The sequence below is a fragment of the Tripterygium wilfordii genome, chromosome 16 (genome assembly GCF_013401445.1).
Source record: "Tripterygium wilfordii isolate XIE 37 chromosome 16, ASM1340144v1, whole genome shotgun sequence".
NCBI lineage: Eukaryota > Viridiplantae > Streptophyta > Magnoliopsida > Celastrales > Celastraceae > Tripterygium > Tripterygium wilfordii.
In genome coordinates, this window is record NC_052247.1 from 5,001,400 (window position 1) to 5,028,101 (window position 26,702).

Sequence of the window (26,702 nt, forward strand, 5' to 3'; positions counted from 1 at the left end):
CACCAGCTTTATCCAAAGTGTGAACTCTGATTCCATCGTTGATCGTGCTATTGACGTCTGTTTTGAGGATTTCCAAGATACTGTCGCACCCCCTAGGGTGAATACATAGCCGCTAGTTGATTTTGACTCCTCGGAATTTGAAATCCAATTAGCATCACTATACCCTTCTAGAACAGCCGGGTATTTACCATAATGCAAAGCATTTTCCTTGGTTTTATTCAAATACTCTAATACTCTTAATAGAGCTTTCCAATGCTCATGTCCAGGATTGCTTGTGTACCTGCTTAGTTTATTGACAGAGTACGCAATTTCTGGCATCGTGCAGTTCATAATATACATGAGACTGCCTATAACCCGAGAGTATTCCAACTGTTCAATACTGTTACCAGTATTTTTATATAAGACTAGATGAGGGAGAAAAGGATTATTAGCATCCTTGATGCCATGTCCTTTAAACTTTTCAATCACTTTCTCAATATAATGTAATTGAGATAAAGCTAGGCTTTCCGAATTTTTTGAAATTTTAATGCCTAGTATCACATCAGATTCACCTAAGTCTTTCATATCAAAATTCTTTGATAGCATTTTCTTGGTACTATTGATTATCTCAATATTATGTCCAAGAATTATCATATCATCAACGTATAGACAAACGATTACACATTCGTTGTTAACGACTTTGGTGTAAACACATTTGTCACACTCATTGATTTGGAATCCGTTCCGAATCATCACTTGGTCAAATTTCTCATGCCATTGTTTAGGAGCTTGTTTAAGTCCATATAATGACTTGACAAGCCTACACACCTACACACTTTACGTTCTTGTCCTTTGACCTTAAACCCTTCAGGTTGTTCCATATAGATCTCCTCATCAAGTTCACCGTTCAAGAATGCAGTTTTTACATCCATTTGATGTATCTGCAATTCATATAGCTAGGCTATGGAAATTAACATCCGAATGGATGTAATTCTCGTGACCGATGAATAAGTATCAAAGTAGTCTAGACCCTCTTTTTGTCTAAACCCCTTGGCTACAGGCCTTGCTTTGTACTTATCTATAGAACCATCAGCTTTAAGCTTCTTTTTGAAAATCCATTTACATCCAATTGGTTTATTCCTCAGAGGGAGATAAACCAATTCCCAAGTATGATTACTTAGAATGGACTTTATTTCGCAGTTTACAGCTTCTTTCCAGAATGGAGCTTCTTGAGTTAACATTGCCTCATTAAATGTCTGAGGCTCACTATCTATCATGTATGTTAGATAGTCTGAACCAAAGGATTTAGAGATTTTTCATCTCTTGCTCCTTCTTGATTCTATTTCATCAGCCTCTTGATTCTCATTCTCAGAATTCGATTCTCTAACCCTTTTCTGAGAGTTTTTTGTATTTTTATAAGGAAATGTTTCCTCAAAAAATTCAACATCTCTTGTTTCCATGATTGTGTTAACATGGATGTCATCAATTTCAGATTTGTGTACTAAAAATTTGAATGCACTACTATTTTGTGCATATCCTATAAATATGCAATCAACTGTCTTAGGTCCAAGTTTGACTTGCTTTGGTGGAGGTACTGCCACCTTAGCAAGACACCCCCACACTTTCAAGTATTTGAAAGAAGGTGTTCTTCCTTTCCACATTTCATATGGAATACTATCTGTCTTTTTGTAGTGCATTCTGTTAAGAATATAATTGGCAGTTAAAACTGCTTCCCCCCACATGTTTTAAGGTAAACCAGAACTTATTAACATGGCATTAACCATCTCCTTTAATGTCCTGTTTTTTCTTTCAGCAATCCCATTTTGCTGAGGAGTGTATGGAGCAGTAGTTTGGTGGATTATTCCAAAACTTTCACATAACTCATCAAATGAGGCAGATTCATATTTTCCACCTCTATCGGACCTAAGAGTTTTGACCTTTTTATCAAGTTGAGTTTCTACCTCATTTTTATACTTGATAAAAGCATCCAAAGCTTCATTTTTGCTTGCTAATAAATAGACATAGCAAAACCGAGTACAATCATCTATGAAAGTAATGAAGTATTTCTTTCCACCTCTACTTTGAATAAATTTCAAATCGCATAAATCACTATGGATTAATGCTAGAGGCTCAGTGCTTCTCTCAGTTGAGTGAAAGGTTTTTTTAGCAAACTTTGCTTCAACACATGTTTCACATTTATGGTTATCATCCAAATTAAATTTGGGAATTAGCCCCAAGTTTGATAGTTTTTTTCATTGTACCATAGTTTACATGTCCTAATCTACCATGCCATAGACAAGGAGAAACAACAAAGTAAACTGAAGACTCTGCTTTATTATTATTGGCAATAACAGCCTTCGGGTACACAAATTTGGATTTTTCATCCATTATAGCAACACAAGCCTTAAAAAGGTCATCACTAGCATAACCCCTTCCCACATACATTTCACCCTTCCTAATAGTGAACTTGTCGGATTCAAACACCATCTTGAATCCCTTCTTGATCAGGACAGGGACTGAGAGCAGATTCTTACGAACCTCTGGAACATGAAGCACGTTCATTAGGGCCAAGGATTTCTCGGATGTGAACTTCAATATCACCTTACCCTTTCCCTCTACAGTGGCAGGAACACCATTAGCCATGTAGATCTTCTCTCCATCATCTTTCTTTTCATAAGAGGCGAAGAGATTCTTGTCAGTGCAAATGTGAGCAGTTGCACCTCTGTCCACATACCAATCTTTGGTATTTGTCACCAGATTCACCTGGGAGACCACAGCACACATCATCTCATTATCTTTTTCACCTTCTTGCTCGGTCAGATAAGCTTGATTGGCAGGCTTTCCCTTGCCCTTTCCCTTGTTGTTGTTGGGGTGCTTTCTACAGTCTTTGGCTCTATGTTCGGGTTTATCGTAGACATAGCAGTTGCCCTGAAACTTTTGTGATTGTTTGCCTTTGGCTTGGTGATCTTGTTTCCTTTTCCCATCGAACTTGGGCTTGGAAGTTTCCACCAAATTTGCCTTGGGCACCCTTGGAAGTTTACCACTCTTCCTCATATTTTCCTCTTAAAGCCTCAGATGAAGGCTTAGATCCTCCATATTCATCTTCTTCGTTTTGTGCATCAAGCGATTTTTGTAGTCACTCCACCCAGGAGGTAATTTCTCTATGACTGTTCCTACTAGGAAAGCCTCACTCAAGTTCATTCCTTCTGCTTCAATTTCATGCATGAGAAGTTGAAACTCTTCCACTTGTGCAACAACAAACTTTGAGTCTACCATTTTGAAGTCATAAAACCGGCTCACCACAAATTTCTTTATGCCGGCATCCTCGGTCTTGTACTTCTTGTGAAGAGCTTCCCACAATTTCTTAGTGGTGGATATCTTACAATACACACCGTAGAGTGAGTTCACCAATCCATTAAGGGAATGGTTTTTGCATAGATAGTCTCCATACATCCATGCTTGCACAACAACAGCAATAGAAGGATTCGACTCATCCGCACTTATGGCAGGACACACTTCTGTGAGGTATTTTGAAAGCCCACAAGTGGACAAGTATAACTGCATCTTTTGTTCCCACCTCTTGAAATCAGTACCATTGAATTTCTCTGGTTTTTCTCCCAAAACCACAGAATTCACACGACCAGTCATGGGATCAACTGTTCCCACAGTGGGTGCCATCGGAGTGGTCACACCAACGCCACTAGGGCCAACCATACCAGTCAAGTTGGTAGGAAGAGCAGTGCTACCTTGAGTAGTCAACTTAGTCACGCCATCTTGGGCAACATGACCAATTGGGGTCAAACCACTAGTGGTATTTTCATCACCTCCTGGAAGGACGGTAGATTTCTCAGTGCTTTGATTTTGAGCCATTGCTTTTCTACACAATCAAAGTGTAGTGTAAGTAACACAAATATATCAAATAATTCAAAGATATAATCCTTGGAAATTTAACACCACATAATCAACACAGAATTATTGGTTTTAAAAATGCACAAAACACTTTGTCGGCTTTCTAAATTAGAGACTAACGACTTTAGCAACCAGATCGTTCCTAGGTAAGAGGGGGTCTTCCGTATAATACGGCGCTCAATTAAATAACTTCTTTCCTAGACAGAACTTTCTAGACATTGCTTAGTCATCGTTAAATCACTAAAAATATTACTAAAATATTTGCATACATGACAAAATTCAGTATATAAGAATATTGAACCAGAATCGATAATAAACACTTAACAAAAATTTTCAGTTGTAATAATTAAAGTAATGATAAAAACCGATTAATAGTACTTGATTGAATTTGTGAATCACATATACTGAGACATACACGGCTAAAAAAAATTTTGATTTAATTTTTCATTTTGCAGAGAAGCAGTTAAGCATATAGCATGCTTTGTTCCAATGAAATCAATCCAACTATAACAATTGCACCGAAGCAACAACAATAGTAATTTTATATGACAATTCACATGCACAGACTTACATGACAATTCATTGATTCTGCACTAATCGGTTTTTTAATCAAGTTGAAAGTTTTACCAGATGCATACAACGATCAATGATAGTTTTACCAGATGCATACAGGTCCAGATTTAACAAAAAGAACACAAATCCACCTTAAGATTGTTGTATATTATATGATTCTGACCTGTAGTGTATAGCAAAAAACATTTGAAAGGTAGAACAATATATATGATTATCAACAAAAACTCAATATATCACATGCATCAAACTTAATAACAATATTGAGTAACAATTGGGTGTAAAATTAACAAACCAAACTATAGTGTTACCAAACACGTGAAGACGAGAGCGAGGTACGCGAATACGAATCTCCTTAAGGTGAATTTGCCCCAATCACTTGGTGTCAACACTTTCCGGACAAGCACCTCCCAAGATACAACACTCTTTTTGTGTAGGTAAGTGACACTTCAATACCACACAGCAGTTTCGAACCAAGAAATGAATGTACTATCAGATTTGTGAATAAAGGAATAAGAGGAGAATAATAGTTTGTTGTTGTCTTTCAACTCTACAACTAAGCTCTCTATTTGTAGTAGAGCATTGCAACAAAATGGTCCTCAAAATCAGCAATATGAACTGATTTTTAGGACTTATTATTGACCAAATATACTATCTTAACTACCCACTTTCATTGTGAAATTATCTCCACTAATCATTGACCATAAACAACCCACATTCTTTGTGGGGAACCTTAACTAACTTTGAATTGGTCATATTATGCACCCATGTATATGAGAATTATGCATGAGTGGAAAATTGTCTTGGAATGAAGTATATTTCATTCAACTACATTTAATGATATTTAATATCATTATTTTCCAACAAAAACATGATATTATAACATCAGTAATAGTTCCAAACAACTTTTTTTTTATATAACAGACTTGATCATTCATTTGGTTACTAGGTAAAGGGCAGTTGGGCTTGACAATGTAAAGGACACACGATAAAGTTGGGTTAGCAATTGAGGGGCTTGGACTATTAGGCTTGACAAAGTAAAGGAAACACAGTAGAATGGGGATACGGGCTGTGACTTAGGAGGATTGGGTCAAAGTTATTTAGTAGGCTTTAGTGGATTGGGAGCCTTATTTTTTTTGATTGGGGACCTATATATCAAATTGTCAAGAACACATGTATACTTAGTGAAAATTTTCGAAAGTCACTGGGGCCCGTGCCCCTGGTCTGCAAACGTTTCTTTTGGGCATGTCAGTGAGTGGCATAGAGTCATAAACATACTTGGAGACATAGCATATGTTTCTTTTGCTATTTTTATGAAAGGCTAACGTTGACATTTATCAAAGTTTATCACATCAGAATTTTTTGATATGTCACACAAGATTTTTGTGACCACTCTCTCACTTAAAGAACGAACAAAGTACAATTCTATAGTTGACTAGTTGAGGGATGAAATTGAGAGTAAAAAAAATTAAGGACGAAAGTGAAATGAATGGTATAGTTGAGTGTTATATTTTACCAATTATATTAATTAGATTTGGATTTGATTGATATTTGGGCCAGACTTGGAACATGAAAGGCAGGCCCAGCTGGTCCCCACATGCTGGGTTCAATTATTACTCTCATGAATTTCATAGTTATAAATTGAGAAAAAGATGGGGGCAACCTCTCATTCCAATGGGAGTATGGTGCCTAAAGAGAAAGAGAAACCCTCTCAGAAAATTTTCTTAAAATGGTTGTCCCGCACGAGAGCTATGGTTGGGTAATAATGTAATATGGGTATATCTCCTAATCACTTGAAAGCAACTACCCATCTTCCATCCTTTCTTTTCCTCCTTATCCCCCCACTTTTCTTTTTCCTTTTCTTTTTCTTTTTTCCCTTTCTCTTTATTACTTTTTAAGCAAATCCCTTTTCTTTCTCCTACTATCAACTATACCCATCATATTCATTAGAGATGTTGCCCTATTCATTTGTCTTTGTGTTTTTCTATTTTTTTTATTTTTTTTCAACTTCGTTGTATTCCATCTTTATGGTGACCCGAGTGCCTACAAGCCTCATTTACTTAATTTATTAGGCAATTTAATACAATCAAATCTATGACCGTTTCAAAAAAAAAAAGTTTTATGAATAACTATAGACTTTTGACCCATTTAAACTCTCAATTAATATTTTTAGAGAGTACTAAAAATTTTGTTTAAATCACATTTGAAAGAATTTGGACTTGAAAAGTTATAATTTTGTTAAAAAAGACGTATGAAGTTTCATTTTCGAATCCCAAAATCACCTGCTTGTTCAATCGAAATATTGTGTTTAAAATAATTTTTTACAATAATCTTAAGCATATTTAAATGAGAGAAAATTTTATGATAAATATATTCAGCATTGAGTCTTTTTAGCTAAGAGAATCAAGTTAAACTCACCATGTGATATGATATTTAGAAAAAGCTAATTGATTTTGAAAGTTCATGTTGAGAAAAAACAAAAGATTACGGTCATTAGAAACAATGAAAAAAAAGGAAAGACTACAGAGGATGAGACTACAGAGGATGAGCACGATCCACTGTAAGAAAAACCACTATAGCTGACCCCACTGTTTTTTATTTTAAAGTCAATATAATTATTTTTTAAAAAAATTATGGATTAATTTTGATTGGGTTTACGAATCCAACGGTTTTGAAAATTCTGGAACGTTAAATATAAATTCAAAACATTATTTGCCTCTCTTTCGATGAACTTGATTTTTTGTTTATGATAAAAAAATACATAACTCGTAAAATCAATCAAAATATATTCATAATTTTTTTTTAAATAAAGGTCCCTAAATCATTACAACGAAACCTGCTTTAATTTTTTTTTACTGCAAATCCCGAGCACCCAACTAGAGACATCACTACTTATTATTTTATAATATATAGTCATTATATTATAGTAGTCTTGGCACCATAAGAGGCATCTTTTTCTTATCTTATTATTATCTTATAAACCACTGAAGACATCTTTTTATATGTCCTAATCCTTGGATTGAGGGTAGTAGGTTTGAATATCAGGGTTTTTAGAAGGTCCTACCTACCAATATCCGAGAATGCTACAGAAAGCCAGCCAACAAGAGGACATATTTTTTAATTCCCGGATTCTCTTCGTTCGTTTTTCTTTTTCCAGAGCCTTTTCAAATGTTGACAAACTTGTTAATTTATGCACCAATCAATCAATTTGTCGGTGTAGGAAATTTTGGGGAATGCAAATAATTATTATAACCTTTTAAAATTTTAGTATCAAAATCATTAAAGACACTCTTTAAATTCAAAATATAATCTTTCACTTACCTTTATTATATTACTGTAACATTAACTCCCACCAGTGACGGATTAAAAAATAAATTAAGGGAACTTGGTTAATAACGGAGTTAGAAATTTATGGGTGAAAGGTGAACGGAGTTTGGGGTAGCTTCTTCGAAACTTTTTTTAAGGGCTATTTATTGAAAATTGACTAGAGTGAAAATCATCTATCATTATGTATAAGTGTGTTTCAATCAATGTTTAATTTGTGAGATTGTAATTGAATACTTACTATTATTTCAATGTATTCGTATTAGAAAAACATAGATTACAGTACTATTAAATTAATAATTATAAATTGTATTTTAAAATGTTGTTAATTCATTAGCCAAATTAATTTAACATAGAGATTATATATTTATCAAATTAAACTTCATAATATATTTCAGTTGTAAATTGAAAAATAAAATTCATTACCATATACTTAAAAAGTTATAATTTAACAGCATTTTCGCTAGCGTCAGCTTTTTAGTGCGTCAAACACCTCACAACATATTTAACAGCTTTAAGCTCAGCTTTTTTCCACAGCATTTCCGTTAGCATTGAAAATCAATTTTTATACTCTACCAAACGTGCCCATAGAGTCCATCTGTATAACCTTCACCATTTGGACACCTCAATGAGTGACAAAGAGTCATAAACATACTTGGTGACATAGCATACGTTTCTTTTGCTATTTTTATGGAAGGCTAATGTTGACATTTATCAAAGGTTGTCACATCAAAATTTTTGATATGTCACGCATTGTCGATGCTAGATTTGCACCGAAATATAAAATACGTGTAAAGTAGAAAGCTTTAAGAAAATGACGACACAAAATTTACGTGGTTCGACAACTTGCCTATATCCACAAAGTCTGATCTTTTATTAGAGTAGAGTGTCAATAATCCCCTTACAAATGTGGGAACGATATGTATTTATAGACCTTGGGGGTTTGTCAGTTGATACAGTTATGTTAGTTCCTAAGATAATTTAACCGTCTCTGGTAACCTCCTATTATAACTGCTTTTGCCTAATTATAACCATCGGATAACTAATCTGTCTTGGAACTGCTTGAACTGTCGGATAAACTGCTTCTGAATAAAGCTCTTTTGTCTAGGAGTTGCCAATCTTCTGGAACCGTACTGACATACATACGGAGTGTAGTAATTTGCTCCACAAATACCCACAGCCTTTTATTTACCTAAATAATGTTAGGATAAATTTAAAGGCTTTTCATGTTTATCAGCAAGTAGTCTCCTAGTTGGATTAGGAGTCTTGACATCCTCTATAAATAGCTGCACTTTGTGAAGATTTTTTTTTCTTTTCTGAACTTTATATGCTTCAAAGGTAGTCTTTTTTTTGTTCTTCAAGAGGTAATTCTTTTCTCTGCTTGAATCTTTTTGTTGAAGTTAAAACTTTTTTTTTGTAGTCGCGCTTGTAAAGAATCAAACCCTCTCGAAATAACGGAGGAAATCGCCCTGGAGGGGAACTGGGGGTCCGACCCCCTTGTCGGACCTCAGCTCCCTTGAGGAGCTGGGGGGTTCGACCCCCTTCGGGAGCTCCTACTCCAGAGGAAGCAAGAATCCAGCCCCCAAGGGGGCTGGGGGTCCGGCTCTCTTGTCGGACCTTAGCGGGGTTCGACCCCCACGCTGGGAGTTCAGCCACCACGAGAGGTTGGCCCCCACGCAGGGTTCGGCCCAACTCCGACCTATTGATTTTTACATTATATTTTTTTTTGTGACTAATTTACATACCTTGGATCTGCAGGTTTTGTCATTCGTAAGCTCAAGGATTTGATTTCTTCTCTAGAAAACTTAGCCGCATTCAAAGTGAAGCACCAGATTTACCTCCGTTCGACATTCGGGCTCCCTTCAATGACAATAGGGATTTTGATCTTGAGTACATCAAGGTTTCCGCATTCCTGTTGTCGGAGTGCAAAATCTACATTCCATTCTCGCCTTTCTTTTAGGAATTCTTCATCTATACGGATCTTCATCCTTCGGAGTTAGCTCCGAATGCTTATCGGATTATCGGTGCTGTGATGCAAATGAATTCTTTCTTGAGGAAAAGACTTGCAGCCATCAATCTTCTCTGCTGCTACTCAATCCTCAGGAACACGAGCTCAAATGGCAAGTATTACTTGTCTCCGAAGTGTAACTGTGCATTGATCCATTGTCTTCCAAACTCCAATAAAGACGTGGATTATATGCTCATCTCCGGGCATTGGAGCAGCTGTACTTCTCGTAAAGGGGACCCCCTAGGTATGCCTTTGTTCTGATCTCTGATTTTCTTATGGTATATATATTTTGCTGATTTTCTTTTGTTTCACGTCGTATTCCCGCACTCCCGAATGAACTTAGTGAGGCTGTGCAAGAGGTCCTTGATGACTCTTATGCAAGCTCCAGGCTTGGTGGTCAGTTTTGGAGATCTGCGTCAGTGTTATTTGGTTGTAAACCTTCTTATTGTGGATTTGCTCCTCCAGTCGCTTCATCTCCTGCCGCGGTTGGATAAGAGTCTGAGGGTGAGAGTGAGGAGGACCAGGATGATGATGACCTTCAGGATACTTCTAGCGGGCACTCCTTCCCCTTAGGTTTGTCTTCCTTTACTTAGTTTAGTTAGTTTTTTTTTATATGTACTTATATACATACCATTTATTTCGTATGATTGCAGAGATTCTTCCCATGAGCAGGTCTTCCGGATCTCTGAGGAATGTGCCCATCCTGGATCTCCCTAAGACTAAATTTAGTCTGTGGGCAAACGTCTTTAGATCTCCTCGGCCTATCGGAGGATCCTCAGCCCTATTCGCCGGCTCTTCCTTGGCTAAGTCGACTTTGTGTTTCCCGTTCCCAGGGACTCGTCGTAGTCCTCTTTCCTTTGGAGTATCCAGAGGTGCCGATGGCTCTTCTTCCCTAGGTAGTAGCACTACGTTTGCACCCTTTACTTTTGGCAGAAGCATCTTGATTCCTCCATCTTGGGATGACACCAACAGTATGTTTAAAGGTTTTATAGATGATCCCTTGTCTCTGCATGTCAGATATTCACCTTTCTCCATTGAGAAGCTTCGTTCTACTATCTCCAATGAGGATAGATAATTCTTTAATAAATTCCCAAAGGCGAATATTTTGGCCTGCAGATGCTTCTTGGGGTTTTCCTCTTACTCATTCTTATTCATTAAATACATATGTGTATGTGGATTAATTTATACTTACCTTCTCTTTATTTCTATTAGCGTTCTCATATATGCCTTCACTACATAGTTGATTTGAAGCATCAACTTTTTGAAGCAAAGGCAGAGCTAGTGAAGTCAAAGACTATGCAAGCTGATTTTGAGAAGATTGTGCAAGACAAATCCATTCTTGAAGAGAAGCTTGTTGAAGCCAACGAAGAGATAGAGAAGACCCGGAGAGAGCTTTTCAAAACCAAAAACCAATTGTCCAGAATTGAGGCAGAGAAGATGAAGGCAGTTGAGGAAAAAATAGCCTAGTGCTACAAGAAATATATGAAAGCTCTTGCTGCTGAATCCAACGAACACTTTGGACTTGGGCGTGGTTGTACACTTCTCGCACTCAAGATTCCTCTAGATCATGAAGCTTGGTCGGAGGACTTCTTCCAGTGGTGTGGCCTGCCCCAATCATCCTCACCTAAGCCTGAAGAAACTTCATGAAGATAGCATTGGCCCGGACACCAATGCTCTTGGGACTACTTCGGCCACAGATCCTAGTGGATAGTAGAAATATGTTTTTTTTTGCTAGCATTTTTTTTTATTCAGTATTTTGGATTCTTCTTCTTCGGCATTCGTGTGCTAGTCTCATGAACTAATTGTATGAATAAAGCCCTTTTGGCTTAGACTTTTCTTAGTCTTTTTCTTAAAATAAAACATCTTTGGTCACTTAAATTTGTTTTAATTAAACCTCTTTGGCTAAGACTTTCTTGTCTTTTTCTTAGAATAAACCCTCTTTGGCTAAGACTCATTTGTCTTTTTCTTGGAACCAAATCTCTTTGGCTGAAATCTTGAATGAGACGTTATTTTTATCTGTATAGTCTTTTCCTATAGATATTTACTCAGAAACTACCTTATTTATTACATAAAAGGGAAAAGACTACAGTTTAAATTTCAGGTGGACCATATTGCTAATGCTACCCCGCCCTATCTAGAATAGATTTAACATGGGTTGAGAGGTCCAAGAGAGACATCCAAAGCCTTTGTGGGTCTTGAGCCATTGCCGCCACCCAAGCCACATCACATATATGGGTGAGTGAGAGCTCAACAATTCGCAAAGCGCTTATAAGCTTCTTCTTGCAATTGTTAACGTTCTAGAATTCCCCCTTCAGATACTTTAGTTCTTCCTTCAAATCTTTCGCTTGGTCTTCTACACTCCTAGTTAGGAATGGCTCGATAACTTTCAGTTCCTCGTCATCGTCTTCGTCTTCTATTTGAATCACTTGTTTAGGTGGATTGTTTGCTGGTTGTTCGAGGACGATCATATCCTCATCCTAGTATCCCAACTTAGCCTTCTTCTTAAGAGGGACACCTATTGAATGTTCAAGATCGATCAGATCTTCATCCTCATCCTTTACCTTAGACCTTTTCTTAGATTGGACAATCGCGCGACGTGAAGAAGAACGCATTGTTGATAACAGTTGTTGTTTCTTTCTTTTTACTTCGTCCTTCTGTACCTTTCTCATGTCCATTTATAGGCAAAAGTGACAAGACGATTGACCTATTATGGGATAGCAGCCGAGACGTGTGAAGTAACTACTGAAATGGTTGAACAACAGTTTTGAAGAACTTCCAATCTCCTTTCCAACGGCTTCTTAGTGAAAACCACCCTGATTTATTTTTTGACTAATACCCTCTTAGCTTATTTTTCTTGGAGCCAAGAATCAATATCTTTGATAAGTTGAAGCATGAGTAAGGATCAAATTGCACGGCTAAATCGTAAAATTTTCATAAGTTAGCTTGAACAAGTAGCAAAATGCACAATTAGATGAAGAGAACTTATTCTTTTATTGAAGATATGTTGTCGAAGGCTTAAGACAACCATAATCGGTGTTACACATAGAATCTCCTTCGGTTGGAGATATTTCAAGTTCCATGGACACTTCTGTCATCTTGTCTAACTAGCTTGTAGGCTCCTTGGTCGACCCATGCTATGACCTGGACAGGTCCTTCCCAGTTCGGACCTAGTTTTCCATCGGTTGGATCTGATAAGCTCATATATTCTCTCATTTTAGTACTCTTTAAACTTGGTTTTTGTTAGAGGATTGGCTTTAAAAAAGACTTATTACTTTGTTTTCCTCATTTTCAGTTTTCTCGAGCACTTGGATGGTTTTTGATGGAAAGTGGTATATTTTGAGTATTTTGAAGAACCATCAATTGGAGAATAAAGCTAAGACCTTGAAGAAAGTTGGAGAATATTTTGGGAATTTTCGGCGAAGCCAATTGACCCAGATGTTGAAGACAAGTTGAGCTAAAATATGATCTCTGCAGAACTGCGCTACCTGTGAAGAAGTGGGTCTAGAAGATTCTACAGAATTTTTCTAGAGAAGCGTGAGAATGCCCTGGAAAGCTAAGACATCAAGCTTCAATTTACATATTTTTGACGATTTTTCTAAAGGGCGTAACATGGGAAAAACGTCCGAGACATCCAGCAGTTCAGTTTCCTACTCAAAGAAGAAGTCAACCTCTTTCCTTTTTGTTGGTTTATTGTTTTGGAAACCAGGGGTTGCTGTGAGGTTTCCTTGGAGTTTTAGTATTTATTTTAGAGGAAGTTTAGGGTTTGACGGAGGTTATAAAAGGAGGACTTCATAGGACTTCTGGGGGGTTCAGACACTCAAATATTCAGTCGACTTTTCTAGGGTGTTCTCCAACCTTTCTTGTGGTTTTCATTCATGACTATGTGTAACTAAACGTTTTTGCTAGGGCGTGATGAAGTCTTAATATGATTCTATAGTTTGTTTATTATTCTTATCTTTGATTGCTCTTTTGATGTTGGATTTCTAATCACTGTGCTATATACTTGTTTGATTGCTTGGATGATTGGCCACCAACTAAGTTTTCAATTAAGTAATTTGATGCAAGCTCACGTAGATACCATACGGGGTTTGGGACCAGCTTCTTGTGATTAGGAATTGGGAACGCCTAGGGTAGATACCATGCTCCTAGGGTTTACATGGCATGTTAATGAATTCTTGAACTTAAGGACATCTTGCATGTTCATATTTGAGTTAGATACCATAACCAAATTGCATGTTAAGATAAAGGAATTAGCCTAGATACCATAGGTAATTCACGCCTTAGTGGATTCGCCAACAACATCGATTGAGTGGATTAAAGGTGAGGTAATCAACAACTAGAGAGGATTATTAAGATGGATTCATTATCCTAGTGCTTTCATAAATTTGCTTTCACAACCAAAATCAACAAGTTTGTGTTTCCTTTACTTCGTTGCTTTAATTTCGTTACTTGCTATCTAAAATCAATCATCTCCCAATAATTATTTCTTTTGCTAAGTTTAGTATAGTAGTTAATCATATTGTTTATCCAATCCTTGTGGTTCGACCTCGTTCTTGCATAGCCTATTCTACTACGGTCTTGTGTGCTTGCGAGTATTTTAATTTGGGATTTTTGTTTGCTTATTTTAAGCGATCGAAAATTGCTATCAGGATCCTTAGTCTGGGATAAGACTTTCAGCAAGACGAAGTCCCCAACTTTAAAGCTTCTTGCCCTAAAATTTTTATTATAGGATTGGGACAGCACTTGTTGGTAGGCAACCAAACGCACCATAGCCTGATCCCTTTTTTCCTATAACAAATCTAAGTTCCTCTCCATTGTCAGATCATTGTTGCCTTCCTCAAACATCTGCATTCAGAGAGTTTGAAGCCCTATTTCTAAGGGAATGACAGCCTCTGCTTCATAAGCCAACACAAATGGGGATTCTCCCGTAGACCTACGAGGAGTGGTTCGGTATGCCCACAATACCGACGAGAGTTCTTCTACCCATCTTCCTTTGGAAGACTCCAACCTTTTCTTAATCCCGTCTAAGATGATCTTGTTGGATGCCTCTGTCTAACCATTGCATTATAGGTAGGCAGGGGTGGAATAGGGATTCTTTATCCCATATCCTCCATAAAATTCTTTCAATTTGGCACTAGAAAACTGAGTTTCGTTATCGCTGATTAAGGCATAAGGGATTCTGAACCTGGTTATGATATTTTTCCAGACGAACTTCCTTATTTCTATGTCTCGGATTACGGCTAGAGGCTTTGCCTCGATCCATTTTATGAAATAGTCAATGGCAATAATCAAGAACCTTCTATTGCCAGTGACTCACGAAAGCGGTCTAACAATATCCAACCCCCATTGGGCAAAAGGCCACGGAATTGTAAGAGGACAAAGATCTCCAGCCGATTGGTGGGGGATTGGTGCGAATTTCTGACACTTCTCATATTTTTTCAGCCACCAGAAGCCTTGGATGATTGCTCTAAATGCAAGCATCCTTCCCGCTGCATGTGCTCCGCAAGAGCCTTCATGAATCTCAAACAGCAGGTCCTCCTCCTACCTGGATGAACATGTAATAAGTAAGGATCTGAGAAAGACTTCTTATAGAGCTTTTGGTCAGGAGACAACTAGAAGCGCGCTGCTTTGACTGTCAACTTTATGGCTTCTTTTTTATCTTCAGGAAGTTGAACGCATCGTATCTCTTTTGGCAACTCATCTATGCTTGGTCGTTCAAGCACTTGTACTTGGATAACCCTCTTCACCCCTAGTTGGTCGGCCAAGGCAAGGGTAGCTAAAGCGTTTGTGTGGTCGTTTTGCTCCATTGGAATTTGTATTACCTTATAGTCGTGAAGTTGGTCGAGCAACTGCTTAGTTTTTTCCATATAGGCTTCCATGGTTGCCGTCCTGGCATTGTAGAGTCCAATGAGTTGATTGACTACCAATTGAGAGTCCGAATAAATCACCAACTCTTTTGCCCCAAGCCTTAGAGCATTTTGGACTCCTTGAAACAAGGCCTCATACTCTGCTTCATTATTTGTTGCTGGGAACCCTAATCGTATAGCCATCTCCAACACTTCTCCTTCTGACTCTATGAGCACAATTCTTGCTCTGGATCTTCGTTGTGTTGAAGAACAATCAATCTATAACTCCCAAAGATGCGTAGGAGTTACATGTACCTTCCATGTCCGGTTAGTTTTCTCAGGCCATAGCTCCGTGGTGAACTCGGTAACTAAATTAACTAGAACCTGAGCTTTAATGGCTGTTCTTGGGATGAACTGCAAATCATACTTAGTCAATTTGACTAACTATTTGGCAACCCTTCCAGACATGTTCATTTTTCCTAATGACGTCTTCAGTGGATATTCTGTCACCACTTCCACTGGGTATGCCTGAAAATAATGGTTCAACTTCCTAAAAGCCATTAACAATGCCAATAGAAGCTTCTCTAGGGGCGAGTACCTTATCTCAGCATCTAGCATTGTCTTGCTTACGTAGTAGATTGGGTGTTGGATCTTACTTTCCTAGGATCACGGCGCTGATGGCATGGTCTGACACTGCCATGTATAGTTATAGCGTGTCTCTTTCCTTGGGAGTCGCCAACAGTTGGGCTTTCTACAAATAACTCTTAAACCCAAGAAAGGCCTCCTCGCATTCCTCATCCCATGGAAAGCTCTCCCGGACTTAAGCAGTCGAAAGAAAGGTCTGAATCTGTCTGAGGATCTACTGATGAACCTGCTAAGTGTCGCCATTCCAGTCAGTTTCTGTATCTCTTTTACCTTGGTAGGTCGCTCCAAGCATTGAATGGCCTTGATCTACGCTAGGTCAGCCTCGATTCCCCATCGTGTGACCAGATGGCCAAGGAATTTGCCCGTACTAACTCTGAAAGCGCATTTGCTTGCATTCAGTTTCAGGTTATTTCTCCTTAAGACATCAAACACATCCTGAAGGTGCATCAGGTGGTCTTGCTGGAGTTTTCTCTTTACCATCATATCATCTATGTAGACTTCCATAGTTTTACCAATCAAAGGTTCAAAGAGCTTTGTCACCATCATCTGAAATGTGGCACCTGCATTCTTTTGGCCGAAAGGCATTACTTGGTAACAAAATATACCTTTGGGGTTGATGAACAAAGTATTCTCCTAATCAAATGGATGCACATCGGGATTTGATGGTACCCCCGATATACGTCCAGGAAGCTCATCCTTGCCATTCCTGATGTCATATCCACCAATTGATTGATTTTATGAAGCGGGAACAAATCCTTTGGACACTCTTTGTTCAAATCGATGAAATCAACACAGACCCTCCATTTTCCATCTTTCTTTGGGACTACCTTAATCACAACCTCCGTGTGTTGAACGGTTGACCTTCTACCGTTCTGAATCATAGGTTTGAAACCTGGCTTGACATTCAACCTATGGATTGCCAATTCCGAATCCACCCCTGGCATCTCATAGGGGGTCCATACAAACACCCCCACATTTCTCCTTAACATCCCAATTAGGGATTCCTTCTCTGGTGTGGGCAAGCTAGTCCCAACCAAGAAGTATCTGTCAAAACTTTCTGGTGTAACTTGCACCTTCTCAAGCTCTTCCATCGACTTAGTTGCTGGCTCCTTTCCAACTTCCTCCAGGATTGGAGCCTCTTCCTCCATCATCATTATTCTTCCTATTTGCTTTGTTTTTGCCATAAAACACTCTTTTGAGGCAGCTTGGTCTCCTCTTATCTCCACCACCTTGTCCCCGTGGGGGAATTTGAGCATCTGATGATAAGATAAGGGAACATCCTCCATCAAGTGAAGACAGGTCCTGCCCATGATTGCATTATACATCGAGGGTAGATCTATGACAAGGAAATCCACCTCAACTGTTCTTGGACCTACCGTGGCTGACATTTTTACCCTTCCGAGCTGCCAAATTGGGGTTGCATTAAGTCCTACTAGATGTGTCGGAATAGGAATCAAGTTCGCATGAGTTTTCCCTAACTTTTGGAAGAGTGAATAATGCATAATCTCTGCGAAGCTACTCTGGTCTATCATCATTCACTTCACTGTCGCTGCTCTGATTTACAGGGAGATCACAAGAGCGTCATTATATGGAAAAATCACTCTTGTTGCATCTTCCTTTGTGAAAGTGATTGCAGTTGCCTCCCTTGGCCTCTTGGTTCCCAACTTAGGATTAAAATCCATCAGCATTACCTCTTGCTGGTGTCGGGCCCTCCTATACTATACTCCGTCCGCCTTATCTCATCGCTAAGTTATGCATCCAACACCATTGCATCAATAAAATTAACCACGTAGTCCGAAGGTTCTCTACCTTCTTTTTGGCAATGGTATTCACTTTGTCAATGAATTCCTTAAGATGCCCATGCCGCACCAATTCTTCCAAGTGCCGTTTGAACTCTCTACAGTCTTCCGTCCTGTGGTTTTTGTCTCTATGATAGGAACACCATTTGGACTATTTTCAAGTGGACGGATCCTCTAACATCTTATTTGGACGCCGGATATACGGCTTGTCCGCGATCTGAGGCAGAATTCAAAAAATTGGGTCCTTAAATATTCTCTTCACCGTCTCGTAAGAACTGGGCTTCGGACCCTTCTTTGAGTCTTTTTCTTGTCCATTCTTCTTTTCAAACTTATTATTTTCCTTTTTTTGTTCCCTTCCTGAGAAGCAAATTATCGATCCCCCTGCTTGTCTTCTTCTAGTTTGACGTATTGCTTAATCTTGTCCTGAAGCGCAACCATGCTTTTGGGTGGAGCCATCGTCAAGCTCTCTCGTAACTTGTGATCACGAGGGAGCCCAAGGTGAAAGGTAGCCACAACGGTCTTTTCATCACAATCATCTATATCTACGTAGGTATCTGAATACCTGGCAGCGTAAGCCTTGAGTGATTCTCCCTTCCTCAGATGTAAGGCAAACAGCGTATCCAATGTTGCTGGGTCTAGATTGTTTGCTATGAACCTCGCTACAAAGATCCATGCCAATTCCTTCCAAGACGAGACTGAGTTCTCCAAAAGTTGGTGGAACCATTTCATGGCTGTCGTCCCAAGGCTTGACAGAATCATTTTGCACATGAGTCTGTCCCGACCTGGTCGTAGAGCCATCTTGTGAGAGTAGGCCGAAATATGTGCTACAGGATCTGTTTTCCCATCATAAACTGCGAAAGTCAGAGGAGAGAACTTGTTTGGCGTGTCTTCCAGTCACAGAGCCCATACAAAGGGTGTGGAAGTCATCTTTCTAAGGCTTTGCTCGGCCTTCTTTTGAGAGTTCCATAGGACTTCCCCAGTGTCTTTCTTCATTCTCATTCCTGGGGAAGGGCTTCGGCGCCTTGTCCTCCTAGGTGACTATAGGGATTTGTTCCTCGCACCCCTTGGAGATGGAGTACGCCTTCTCCTTCCCGTAACTAGACCACTCCTTCTATAGGACCTCCTCGTGCTCCCACTGTCTTGCTCCCGAACACGCTTTAGGTCCACATCCCTGACTCCTCGGACAACACTCTGGATGTCACTAGCCAAACGCTTCCCTTTTCTCCTCATGGTTTGGAGTTTCTCCCTTAGAGCTTGAGTGTGCTCTTGCCTTTCTAGCAAGTCCTCTTCTACCTTAAGGAGGGCTTCTTCCAATTGCAATTCTAATTCATTTGGAATTTGCCCTTTTATTCCATTATGATTGTGATGAGCCCTATCCTTCTCTGGATGAGACAGTTCCTCCCATCTTGACACTTCCGGATCTTGAGACATGATTTATCTCAAAGAACTCTTCGTTTCCCACAAACGGCACCAATTGTTGATGCTAGATTTGCACCGAAGTATAAAATACTTGTAAAGTAGAAAGATTTAAGAAAATGGCGACACAAAATTTACATGGTTCGGCAACTTGCCTATGTCCACGGAGTCTGGTCTTTTATTAGAGTAGAGTGTCAATAATCCCCTTACAAATGTGGGAACGATATATATTTATAGGCCTTGGGGGTTTGTCAATTGATGGAGTTATGTCAGTTCCTAAGACAATTTAACCGCCCCTGGTAACCTCCTGTTGTAACTGCTCCTGCCTAATTGTAACCGTCGAATAACTTATCTGTCTTGGAACTGCTTGAACTGTCGGATAAACTGCTTCTGGATAAAGCTCTTTTGTCTAGGAGCTGCTAATCTGGAACCGTAGAGACATACAAATGAGTGTAGTAATTTGCTCCAAAAGTATAATTTTTCCGACCACCATCTCATTTGAAGGACGAACAAAGCACATTTCTATAATTGAGAGATGAAATTGAGAGTAAAAAACCTTAAAAACCAAAATGAAACGAATAGTATAATTGAGGAACTGAATGCTATATTTTGCTCTGTTTGGTGAGGCAGGCCCGCTTTCCCAGCCCGCCCCACCAAACACGAAATTAAGCTGGGCGACACCGCCTTATAAAAACATGCTCCCAATGCGAGCTTATTGGGAGCTTGTTTTAAAGCTTGTAGCTTTTGGGCGTGGACCCACACCCAAAAGGTACATGTTTTTATTCTTTTATTATTTTATGGTTGTGGGTCCCACATATTGACGTAATTTTTATTTTTAATTTTGAAATCGTGGAACCCACCTACTTACATTTAATTAATATTTATATGAAATAAATTACAAAATATACCATTAAAGTAAATTAATAACAATTATAAATTAATATTTATACTTATAAATTAACAATTCTACTTAATAATTGCTATAATAAATTAGTGATTCTTATAATGAATTAATTATCCATTATGTATAAATATTAAAATACATTAATAACAATTATAAATAATAAATTAATATTTATTCATTTATAGTTGTAATAACTTATATTTTTATAATAAATGATTTTTATTCATTAATAATAATTAATACAATCAAAAAAAGTTTACACACCTTCACCGCTAACAACAGTAAAAATTTACACACCTTCACCAAATAACTCACAGTTTATTTCATAGCTTACCCACTAGCGTTGAAAATCAACACAACTATTAGCGTTGAAAATCAACACAACCGCTTTACCAAACGGACACTTTATCAATTATATCAATTAGATTTGGATTGGATTGATATTTGGGCCGGACTTGGAACATGAAAGGCAGGCCCAGATGGTCCCACATGCTGGGTTCAATTATTACTCTCGTGAATTTCATAGTTATAAAAATTGAGAAAGAGATGGGGGCAACCACTCATTCCAATGGGAGTATGTGCCTAGAGAGAAAGAGAAACCCTCTTAGAAAATTTGCTTAAAAAGGCGGTTCCTAACGAGAGCCAGGTTGGCTAATACGGGGTATATCTCCTAATGACTTGAAAGCAACCACCCATCTTCTATCCTTTCTTTTCTTCCTCATCCCCCACTTTTCCTTCTTCTTTTTTCCCCTTTCTCTTTATTACTTTTAAAGTAAATACCTTTTCTTTCTCCTAATATCAACTATACCCATCATATTCATTAGAGATGTTGTCCTATTCATTTGTGTTTGTGTATTTCAATTTTTTCTTACATTTTTTAGTTCTCTTGGTTGTACTCTATCTTTATGGTGACCCGACTTCCTACAAGTCTCATTTACCTAATTTATTAGATAACTTAATACCATCAAATTTATGACATTTTCAAAAGAAAATTTAATTTTATGAATAATTATAGACTTTTGACCCATTTAAACTCTCAATTAATATTTTTAGAGATGACTAAAATTTTTGTTTGATTTTTGTTTAAATCACATTTGAAAGAATTTGGACTCCAAAAAAACATAGAAAGTTTCAGTTTCGAATCCCAAAATCACCCGTTTGTTCAATCGAAATATTGTGTTTTAAACATTTTTTTACAATAATTTTAAGCATATTCAAATGAGAGAAAATTTTATGATATATATATTTAGCATTGAGTCTTTTTAGCTAAGAGACTCAAGTTAAATTCACCGTATGATATGATCTTTACAAGAAAGTTAATTGATTTTGAAAGTTGATGTTGAGGAAAAAAAAAAGACATTATGTCATTAGAAACAATGAAAAAAAAAAAGGAGAGACTAGAGAGGATGAGCGCGGTCCATTGTAGAAAAGAAAACACTACAGTCAATCCCGTTGTTGTTTATTTTAAAGTCAATATAAAAAAAAATTAAAAAAATTATAGATGTGTTTTAATTGGGTTTACGAGTTCAACGGTATTTTTTATCCAAAACAAAAATTAAATTAAACGTGAAAAAGACTTAAAAAATTTTAAAACATTGGATATAAATTCGAAACATTTTTTGTCTCTCTTTCGAAGAACTTGATTTTTGTTTATGATAAAAAAATGCATAGTTGGACTCGTAAATTCAATCAAAATATATTCATAATTTTTTTTAATAAAGGTCCCCAAATCATTACAACGGAACCTACTTTAATTTTTTTTTACTGCAAATCCCGAGCACCCAACTAGAGACATCATTACTTATTATTTTATAATATTTCATCATCATATTATAGTAGTCTTGGCACCACAGAGGCATCTTTTTCTTATCTTATTATTATCTTATAAACCATTGAAGACATCTTTTTTTTATATGTCCTAATCCTTCGATTGAGGGTAGTAGGTTTGAATATTAGGTTTTTGAGAAGGTCCTACCTACCAATATCCGAGCTTTCTAATTCCCGGATTCTTCTTTCTTTTTCTTTTTCTTTTTACAAGCTTTTTCAAATGTTGACAAACTTGTTAATTTATGCACCAATCAATCAATTTGTCGGTGTGGGAAATTTTGGGGAATGCAAATAATTATTATAACCTTTTAAAAATTTGGTATCAAAATCATTAAAGCCACTCTTTAAATTCAAAATCTAATCTTTCACTTACCTATATTTATATTACCATAGCATCAATCCCCACTAGTGGTGGATCTAGAAAAGAAATTAAGGGGAAATTGATTAGTGATGGAGTTAAAAAATTTACAAGTGAAAGGTGGAAGGAGGTTTGAGAGCAGTGCCCCAAAAAATATTTTAAGGGCTATTTATTGAAAATTAATTGGAGTAAAAATCATCTATCCTCATATATATGAATGTGTATCAATCGATGTTTATATATCAACCATACATGTTATATTCTTTGTGATATTTTTAAAAAAAAAATCGTACATGTTATATAGTTATTAGAAGGGTTTAGTTTTAACTATCAAGAGGAATAAAAGGGTTGTTATTAAAATCCACTATTAATAAAAATCCACTATTAATAAAAATCAGTAATAAAACCCATTAATAAAGTAGTTTTCTATATCAGCCATACCCATTTTAGCTATATAGATATATATAGAAGTAGTTTTTAAAAAAAGAGGGGGAGGGGGCTTGAGCCCCATTTATAAAGCATAGATCCACCACTGACCTCGAGTCCATATGTAGATCAAGTCGCCAGATTTAATCCAACACACTTTGTAAATGCAAATCCGAAGAGTACGGAGCATTTAGCCGATTGTTAGGTCCCTGACGGGATTGGATTTGGGATTCTACAATTATTCTTGAATCTTACAATATAAAATTCTCATATGATGTCTAGTCATCTCTTTTTATTAAAAAAAAAAAAAAAAAAAAAAAAAAGCAACACATGCGAGAAGAGAGAATGAGTGAGATGTATTTGGCTAAAAGTAAAGAATAAGTGATATAAACATTTAATTTGACCGTTATAACTAAATTTTTAGACTACAATAATTATTAAGAAATTGTAGAGCCTCAAATCCCAATAGATTCAAAACCAATATGTGTTTTTTATTTGCAATGAAGCCTATTGTAGTAATTGAGCTAAGTCAGACTTTCACATGCTAAGGCTATGCTCATCAAATTATTTGAGGACTCTAGTTTTAGTTTGAGCTCAATTGCAAGTAAGTCGTTGGTTGAATGATAATCACATTGTATGTTAGGGATCACCTATTCATTAGGTCTTGAGTTCGAATCTTACCCCACCCTAAATCTCTGTTTAAAAATTTTTTTTGAGCTCAATTCAATTCAATTGTAAAATATATAGTTGAGGCTCAATTAGTGCTTGCCTTATCTATTCAAGTTTTTATAGTCAAATCGGAGCTTAAACTTGGGTTTTACTTGCTACATTAGTCAAGTCCCATATTTTTTTTTTCTTTTACAAAAACGTAGAAGTAATATTTACTTGTAATATTGATCTATTAAAATATACTTTTCAAAATTTGACTCTCGAACTTTCATGTCAAATATTTCAATGTTTGAACTCGAGTATGAGTTTATCTGTCAATCCAGTCCGGTTTACGTTGGCAATAGATAAGACGAATTGAAAATTATACAGGGAGAACGAGATCGAAACTGATAAAAAAATAGTTAACTCCACAAAATCTTTCATGGGACTTTGGTTTATGTAAGAAAATAAGACCAAAATCATTGAGATATGAGAGTTGAACTTGCGACCTCTCACGTTTACAGTAAATTACCACAGTTGTGATAAACGGTGACGCCTATATATATACACACACGCATACACTTGATTCACGATGGACCACCTAATGCATGTCAGTTCATAACTTCATATGGAGAAAAATTAGGGTAATTGCTATAATATAATCAAGTCACTGAGCAATCACCAAGTAGGGTAATTATCAAATGCTTTGTGTATATATATATGATTATCTGCAGCAAATAATATCAAATTAAGATAAATCTCACATTTTAGTATTTGTGTGACTTGTTATCTCGTCTAATGAATCGTTACAACCAGTCATTTAGATAAAGATATATATTTGTGCCTGTTCATAGGGACATGTCTGTTGACTTGATGACTTGTCAGACGTGTTTTTGACTTTATAAATTATAACTCACCGTAGAGGCATAGACACATCTATTGATATCACACGTTTTCACAAATATATGTTTTTGAATAGGGAAGCACTATCTCAACCCCCTACCTTCTCTAGACTACTTTAATGATTTTTTCCAATCTCATCCGTTGAATGACTTTTCAATTGTTTGAAATTGTAAAAAAACATCACCTTTTGCTTAGTGGTCCTTGCATCGTAAAACTCGTCAGCCCCTTTTTTTGACCGTTCATGTATTCAATCCACCACTCTCTCATGGACTCCAACTCAATATATATTCTCTGTATAGGACAGAGAATATATTCTCTGACTATACATGTGTACATATATGGCTATAAATTGAGAAGAGTTTGCAGAGCATTTATAGAAGCTGCAAGAGATAACAGTAGTGTGTGAGAAAAAAACGAGAGAGAGTCTTAAAGTAGTCTGTTGTTGAGATAAAAAGAGAGTGAACCTATTGTGGATATGGATTACTTTAGTGATATTTTCGACTACCACTTGTCAAGTTGTTCAAGTGAACAGGTAAATACATATACTGATGTAAATTATATTGTTGTTTTTTTGTAAATACTCAATGTAAATTATATTGTTTGTAGGGTGATTTTATCTCAGTCGAAATAAAGCAAGAAGACGAACATGCGGACGAGATGGTTGATAATATCGAAGTTAACGATAGATGTGAATTTGAAACTGATCAAGTGTTCAAATCGCGACAATCGATGATCGAGTGGGTTCAAAACACTGGACACAAATTGGGATATATCATCATCATTTATAGATCAGATATTGGTGGGTTCGGCAAAAAACACAGATTACAATTCAAATGTGATCGCGGTGGCAATTACCAGAGCAAGAAACCATCAACGAAACAGACTGGCACCAAAAAAATAGAATGTCCGTTCAAATTGAGAGGGAGGAAAATGAAGCTAGACGATGATTGGATGTTGGAGGTGGTGTGTGCGGAGCATAATCATGATCCTGCATTATATATGGAGGGACATCCATACCCCGGTCGACTATCTACGCGTTGCCATTGCTATAGGGCACGTAAATGGTAATCACTACGTCAAAGTTGGTTTGACAAGGAATTATCCAATGCCTCCCATCACACCCGAATGGGTTCACTGTAGACATACTTGTGCAGCTGCATGGGCGACTCCGTATGCGGAACGATTAGATGCGTACATGCACTCATATGGATTCATCAAATCTTCATCTGAAGCTTTTATTCATGTACTTGAATAAATTATTATCTATGTCGTACAAAATTATGATAATTAAAAAAAGCAAACAAATAATCTTAATCAAAACATTTAAATTAATAAATGTATATATATATTCTCTGCCCTATATGTGTGTATGTATATATCTATATATATATATGTGTATGTATATGAGATGAGACATGGTGAAAAGACATGACATGACAAGACAAATAGTGACAACCTAGGGGAGGGGGTTTAAAATAGGAGGGTTTGTTTATCAATTTCTTTTTGAATATTGCACCTGTTCAAACTGAATACATTTTTTAAATATTGGATTCTGTGTTTTAAATTTAAAAAATTAGGTGTTAAATATACACATCGGATTGGTAAATCTAAATCATACAATATATATATGTGTGTGAAAACCCGTGTCCCTACCCCACTTGAAGATGTTTTCTCTTGGACCTAAGAGCACTCACAATAAGAGCTTTTTGCATATGGATGGCAAAAAGTGATTTTTGTTGGGCCAATATACAACTGTTCATGCTCCAGGGATATAATTATGCTGGTCTTTTTTTCTTTCCCATGGATGTGGGCATGGCAAATTGAATGCCTACATGTTTGCTCATGGTTAAGCCCCACAGCACACACACTTTACACCAAAATCAATATTAGGTCCTCCTTCTATTATATAAAAATAAAGTTAGTAAATTTACATCATTGTATCAATACATTTTGTTGACCCAATCACATCAGTAAAACACATCCCTCAATGCAAACACATCAACAAAATACGGGTGTGTTTGGAAATGATTTTGGTTTTTTGCTTTTAAAAACTGATTTTAAGATTAGATTTTGAAAACAATTTTAAGAAATGATGATGAAAACAAAATTCATTTGGTAGAGGATTCTGCACGGAGAAAGA

The 26,702-nt window shown here is 37.0% G+C and overlaps 2 protein-coding genes across 6 annotated transcripts; one reads left to right on the plus strand and one right to left on the minus strand.

The window, feature by feature from the left end:
- Positions 1-3,042: 3,042 nt before the first annotated feature.
- LOC119980704 lies at positions 3,043-3,849 on the minus strand. Its single transcript, XM_038823500.1, has one exon. The coding sequence runs from the start codon at positions 3,847-3,849 to the stop codon at positions 3,043-3,045; it is 807 nt and encodes a 268-aa protein (XP_038679428.1).
- Positions 3,850-10,108: 6,259 nt separating this feature from the next.
- Positions 10,109-11,672, plus strand: LOC119981327. 5 transcript variants are annotated; one of them, XR_005464098.1, is made up of 4 exons: positions 10,109-10,363; positions 10,444-10,686; positions 10,808-10,918; positions 11,003-11,672. XR_005464098.1 is itself a non-coding variant. In XM_038824413.1 (4 exons), the coding sequence occupies exons 2-4, from the start codon at positions 10,455-10,457 to the stop codon at positions 11,255-11,257; spliced, it is 570 nt and encodes a 189-aa protein (XP_038680341.1). In that variant the 5' UTR covers positions 10,109-10,363; positions 10,444-10,454; the 3' UTR covers positions 11,258-11,672. The 5 variants fall into 5 exon arrangements, 1 of the variants encoding a protein (XP_038680341.1); XM_038824413.1 differs by having other exon boundaries at positions 11,031-11,672; XR_005464097.1 differs by having other exon boundaries at positions 10,444-10,918.
- The last annotated feature ends 15,030 nt before the right edge of the window (positions 11,673-26,702 follow it).

Bases quoted from the DNA above. Each gene is read 5' to 3' on its own strand.
- LOC119980704 (XM_038823500.1), bottom strand. From the start codon at position 3,849: ATGGCTCAAAATCAAAGCACTGAGAAATCTACCGTCCTTCCAGGAGGT.
- LOC119981327 (XM_038824413.1), top strand. From the start codon at position 10,455: ATGAGCAGGTCTTCCGGATCTCTGAGGAATGTGCCCATCCTGGATCTC. The intron at 10,687-10,807 runs GTAGTAGCACTA...TCTGCATGTCAG, and splicing joins CGATGGCTCTTCTTCCCTAG to ATATTCACCTTTCTCCATTG. The intron at 10,919-11,030 runs GTTTTCCTCTTA...TTCACTACATAG, and splicing joins GCCTGCAGATGCTTCTTGGG to TTGATTTGAAGCATCAACTT.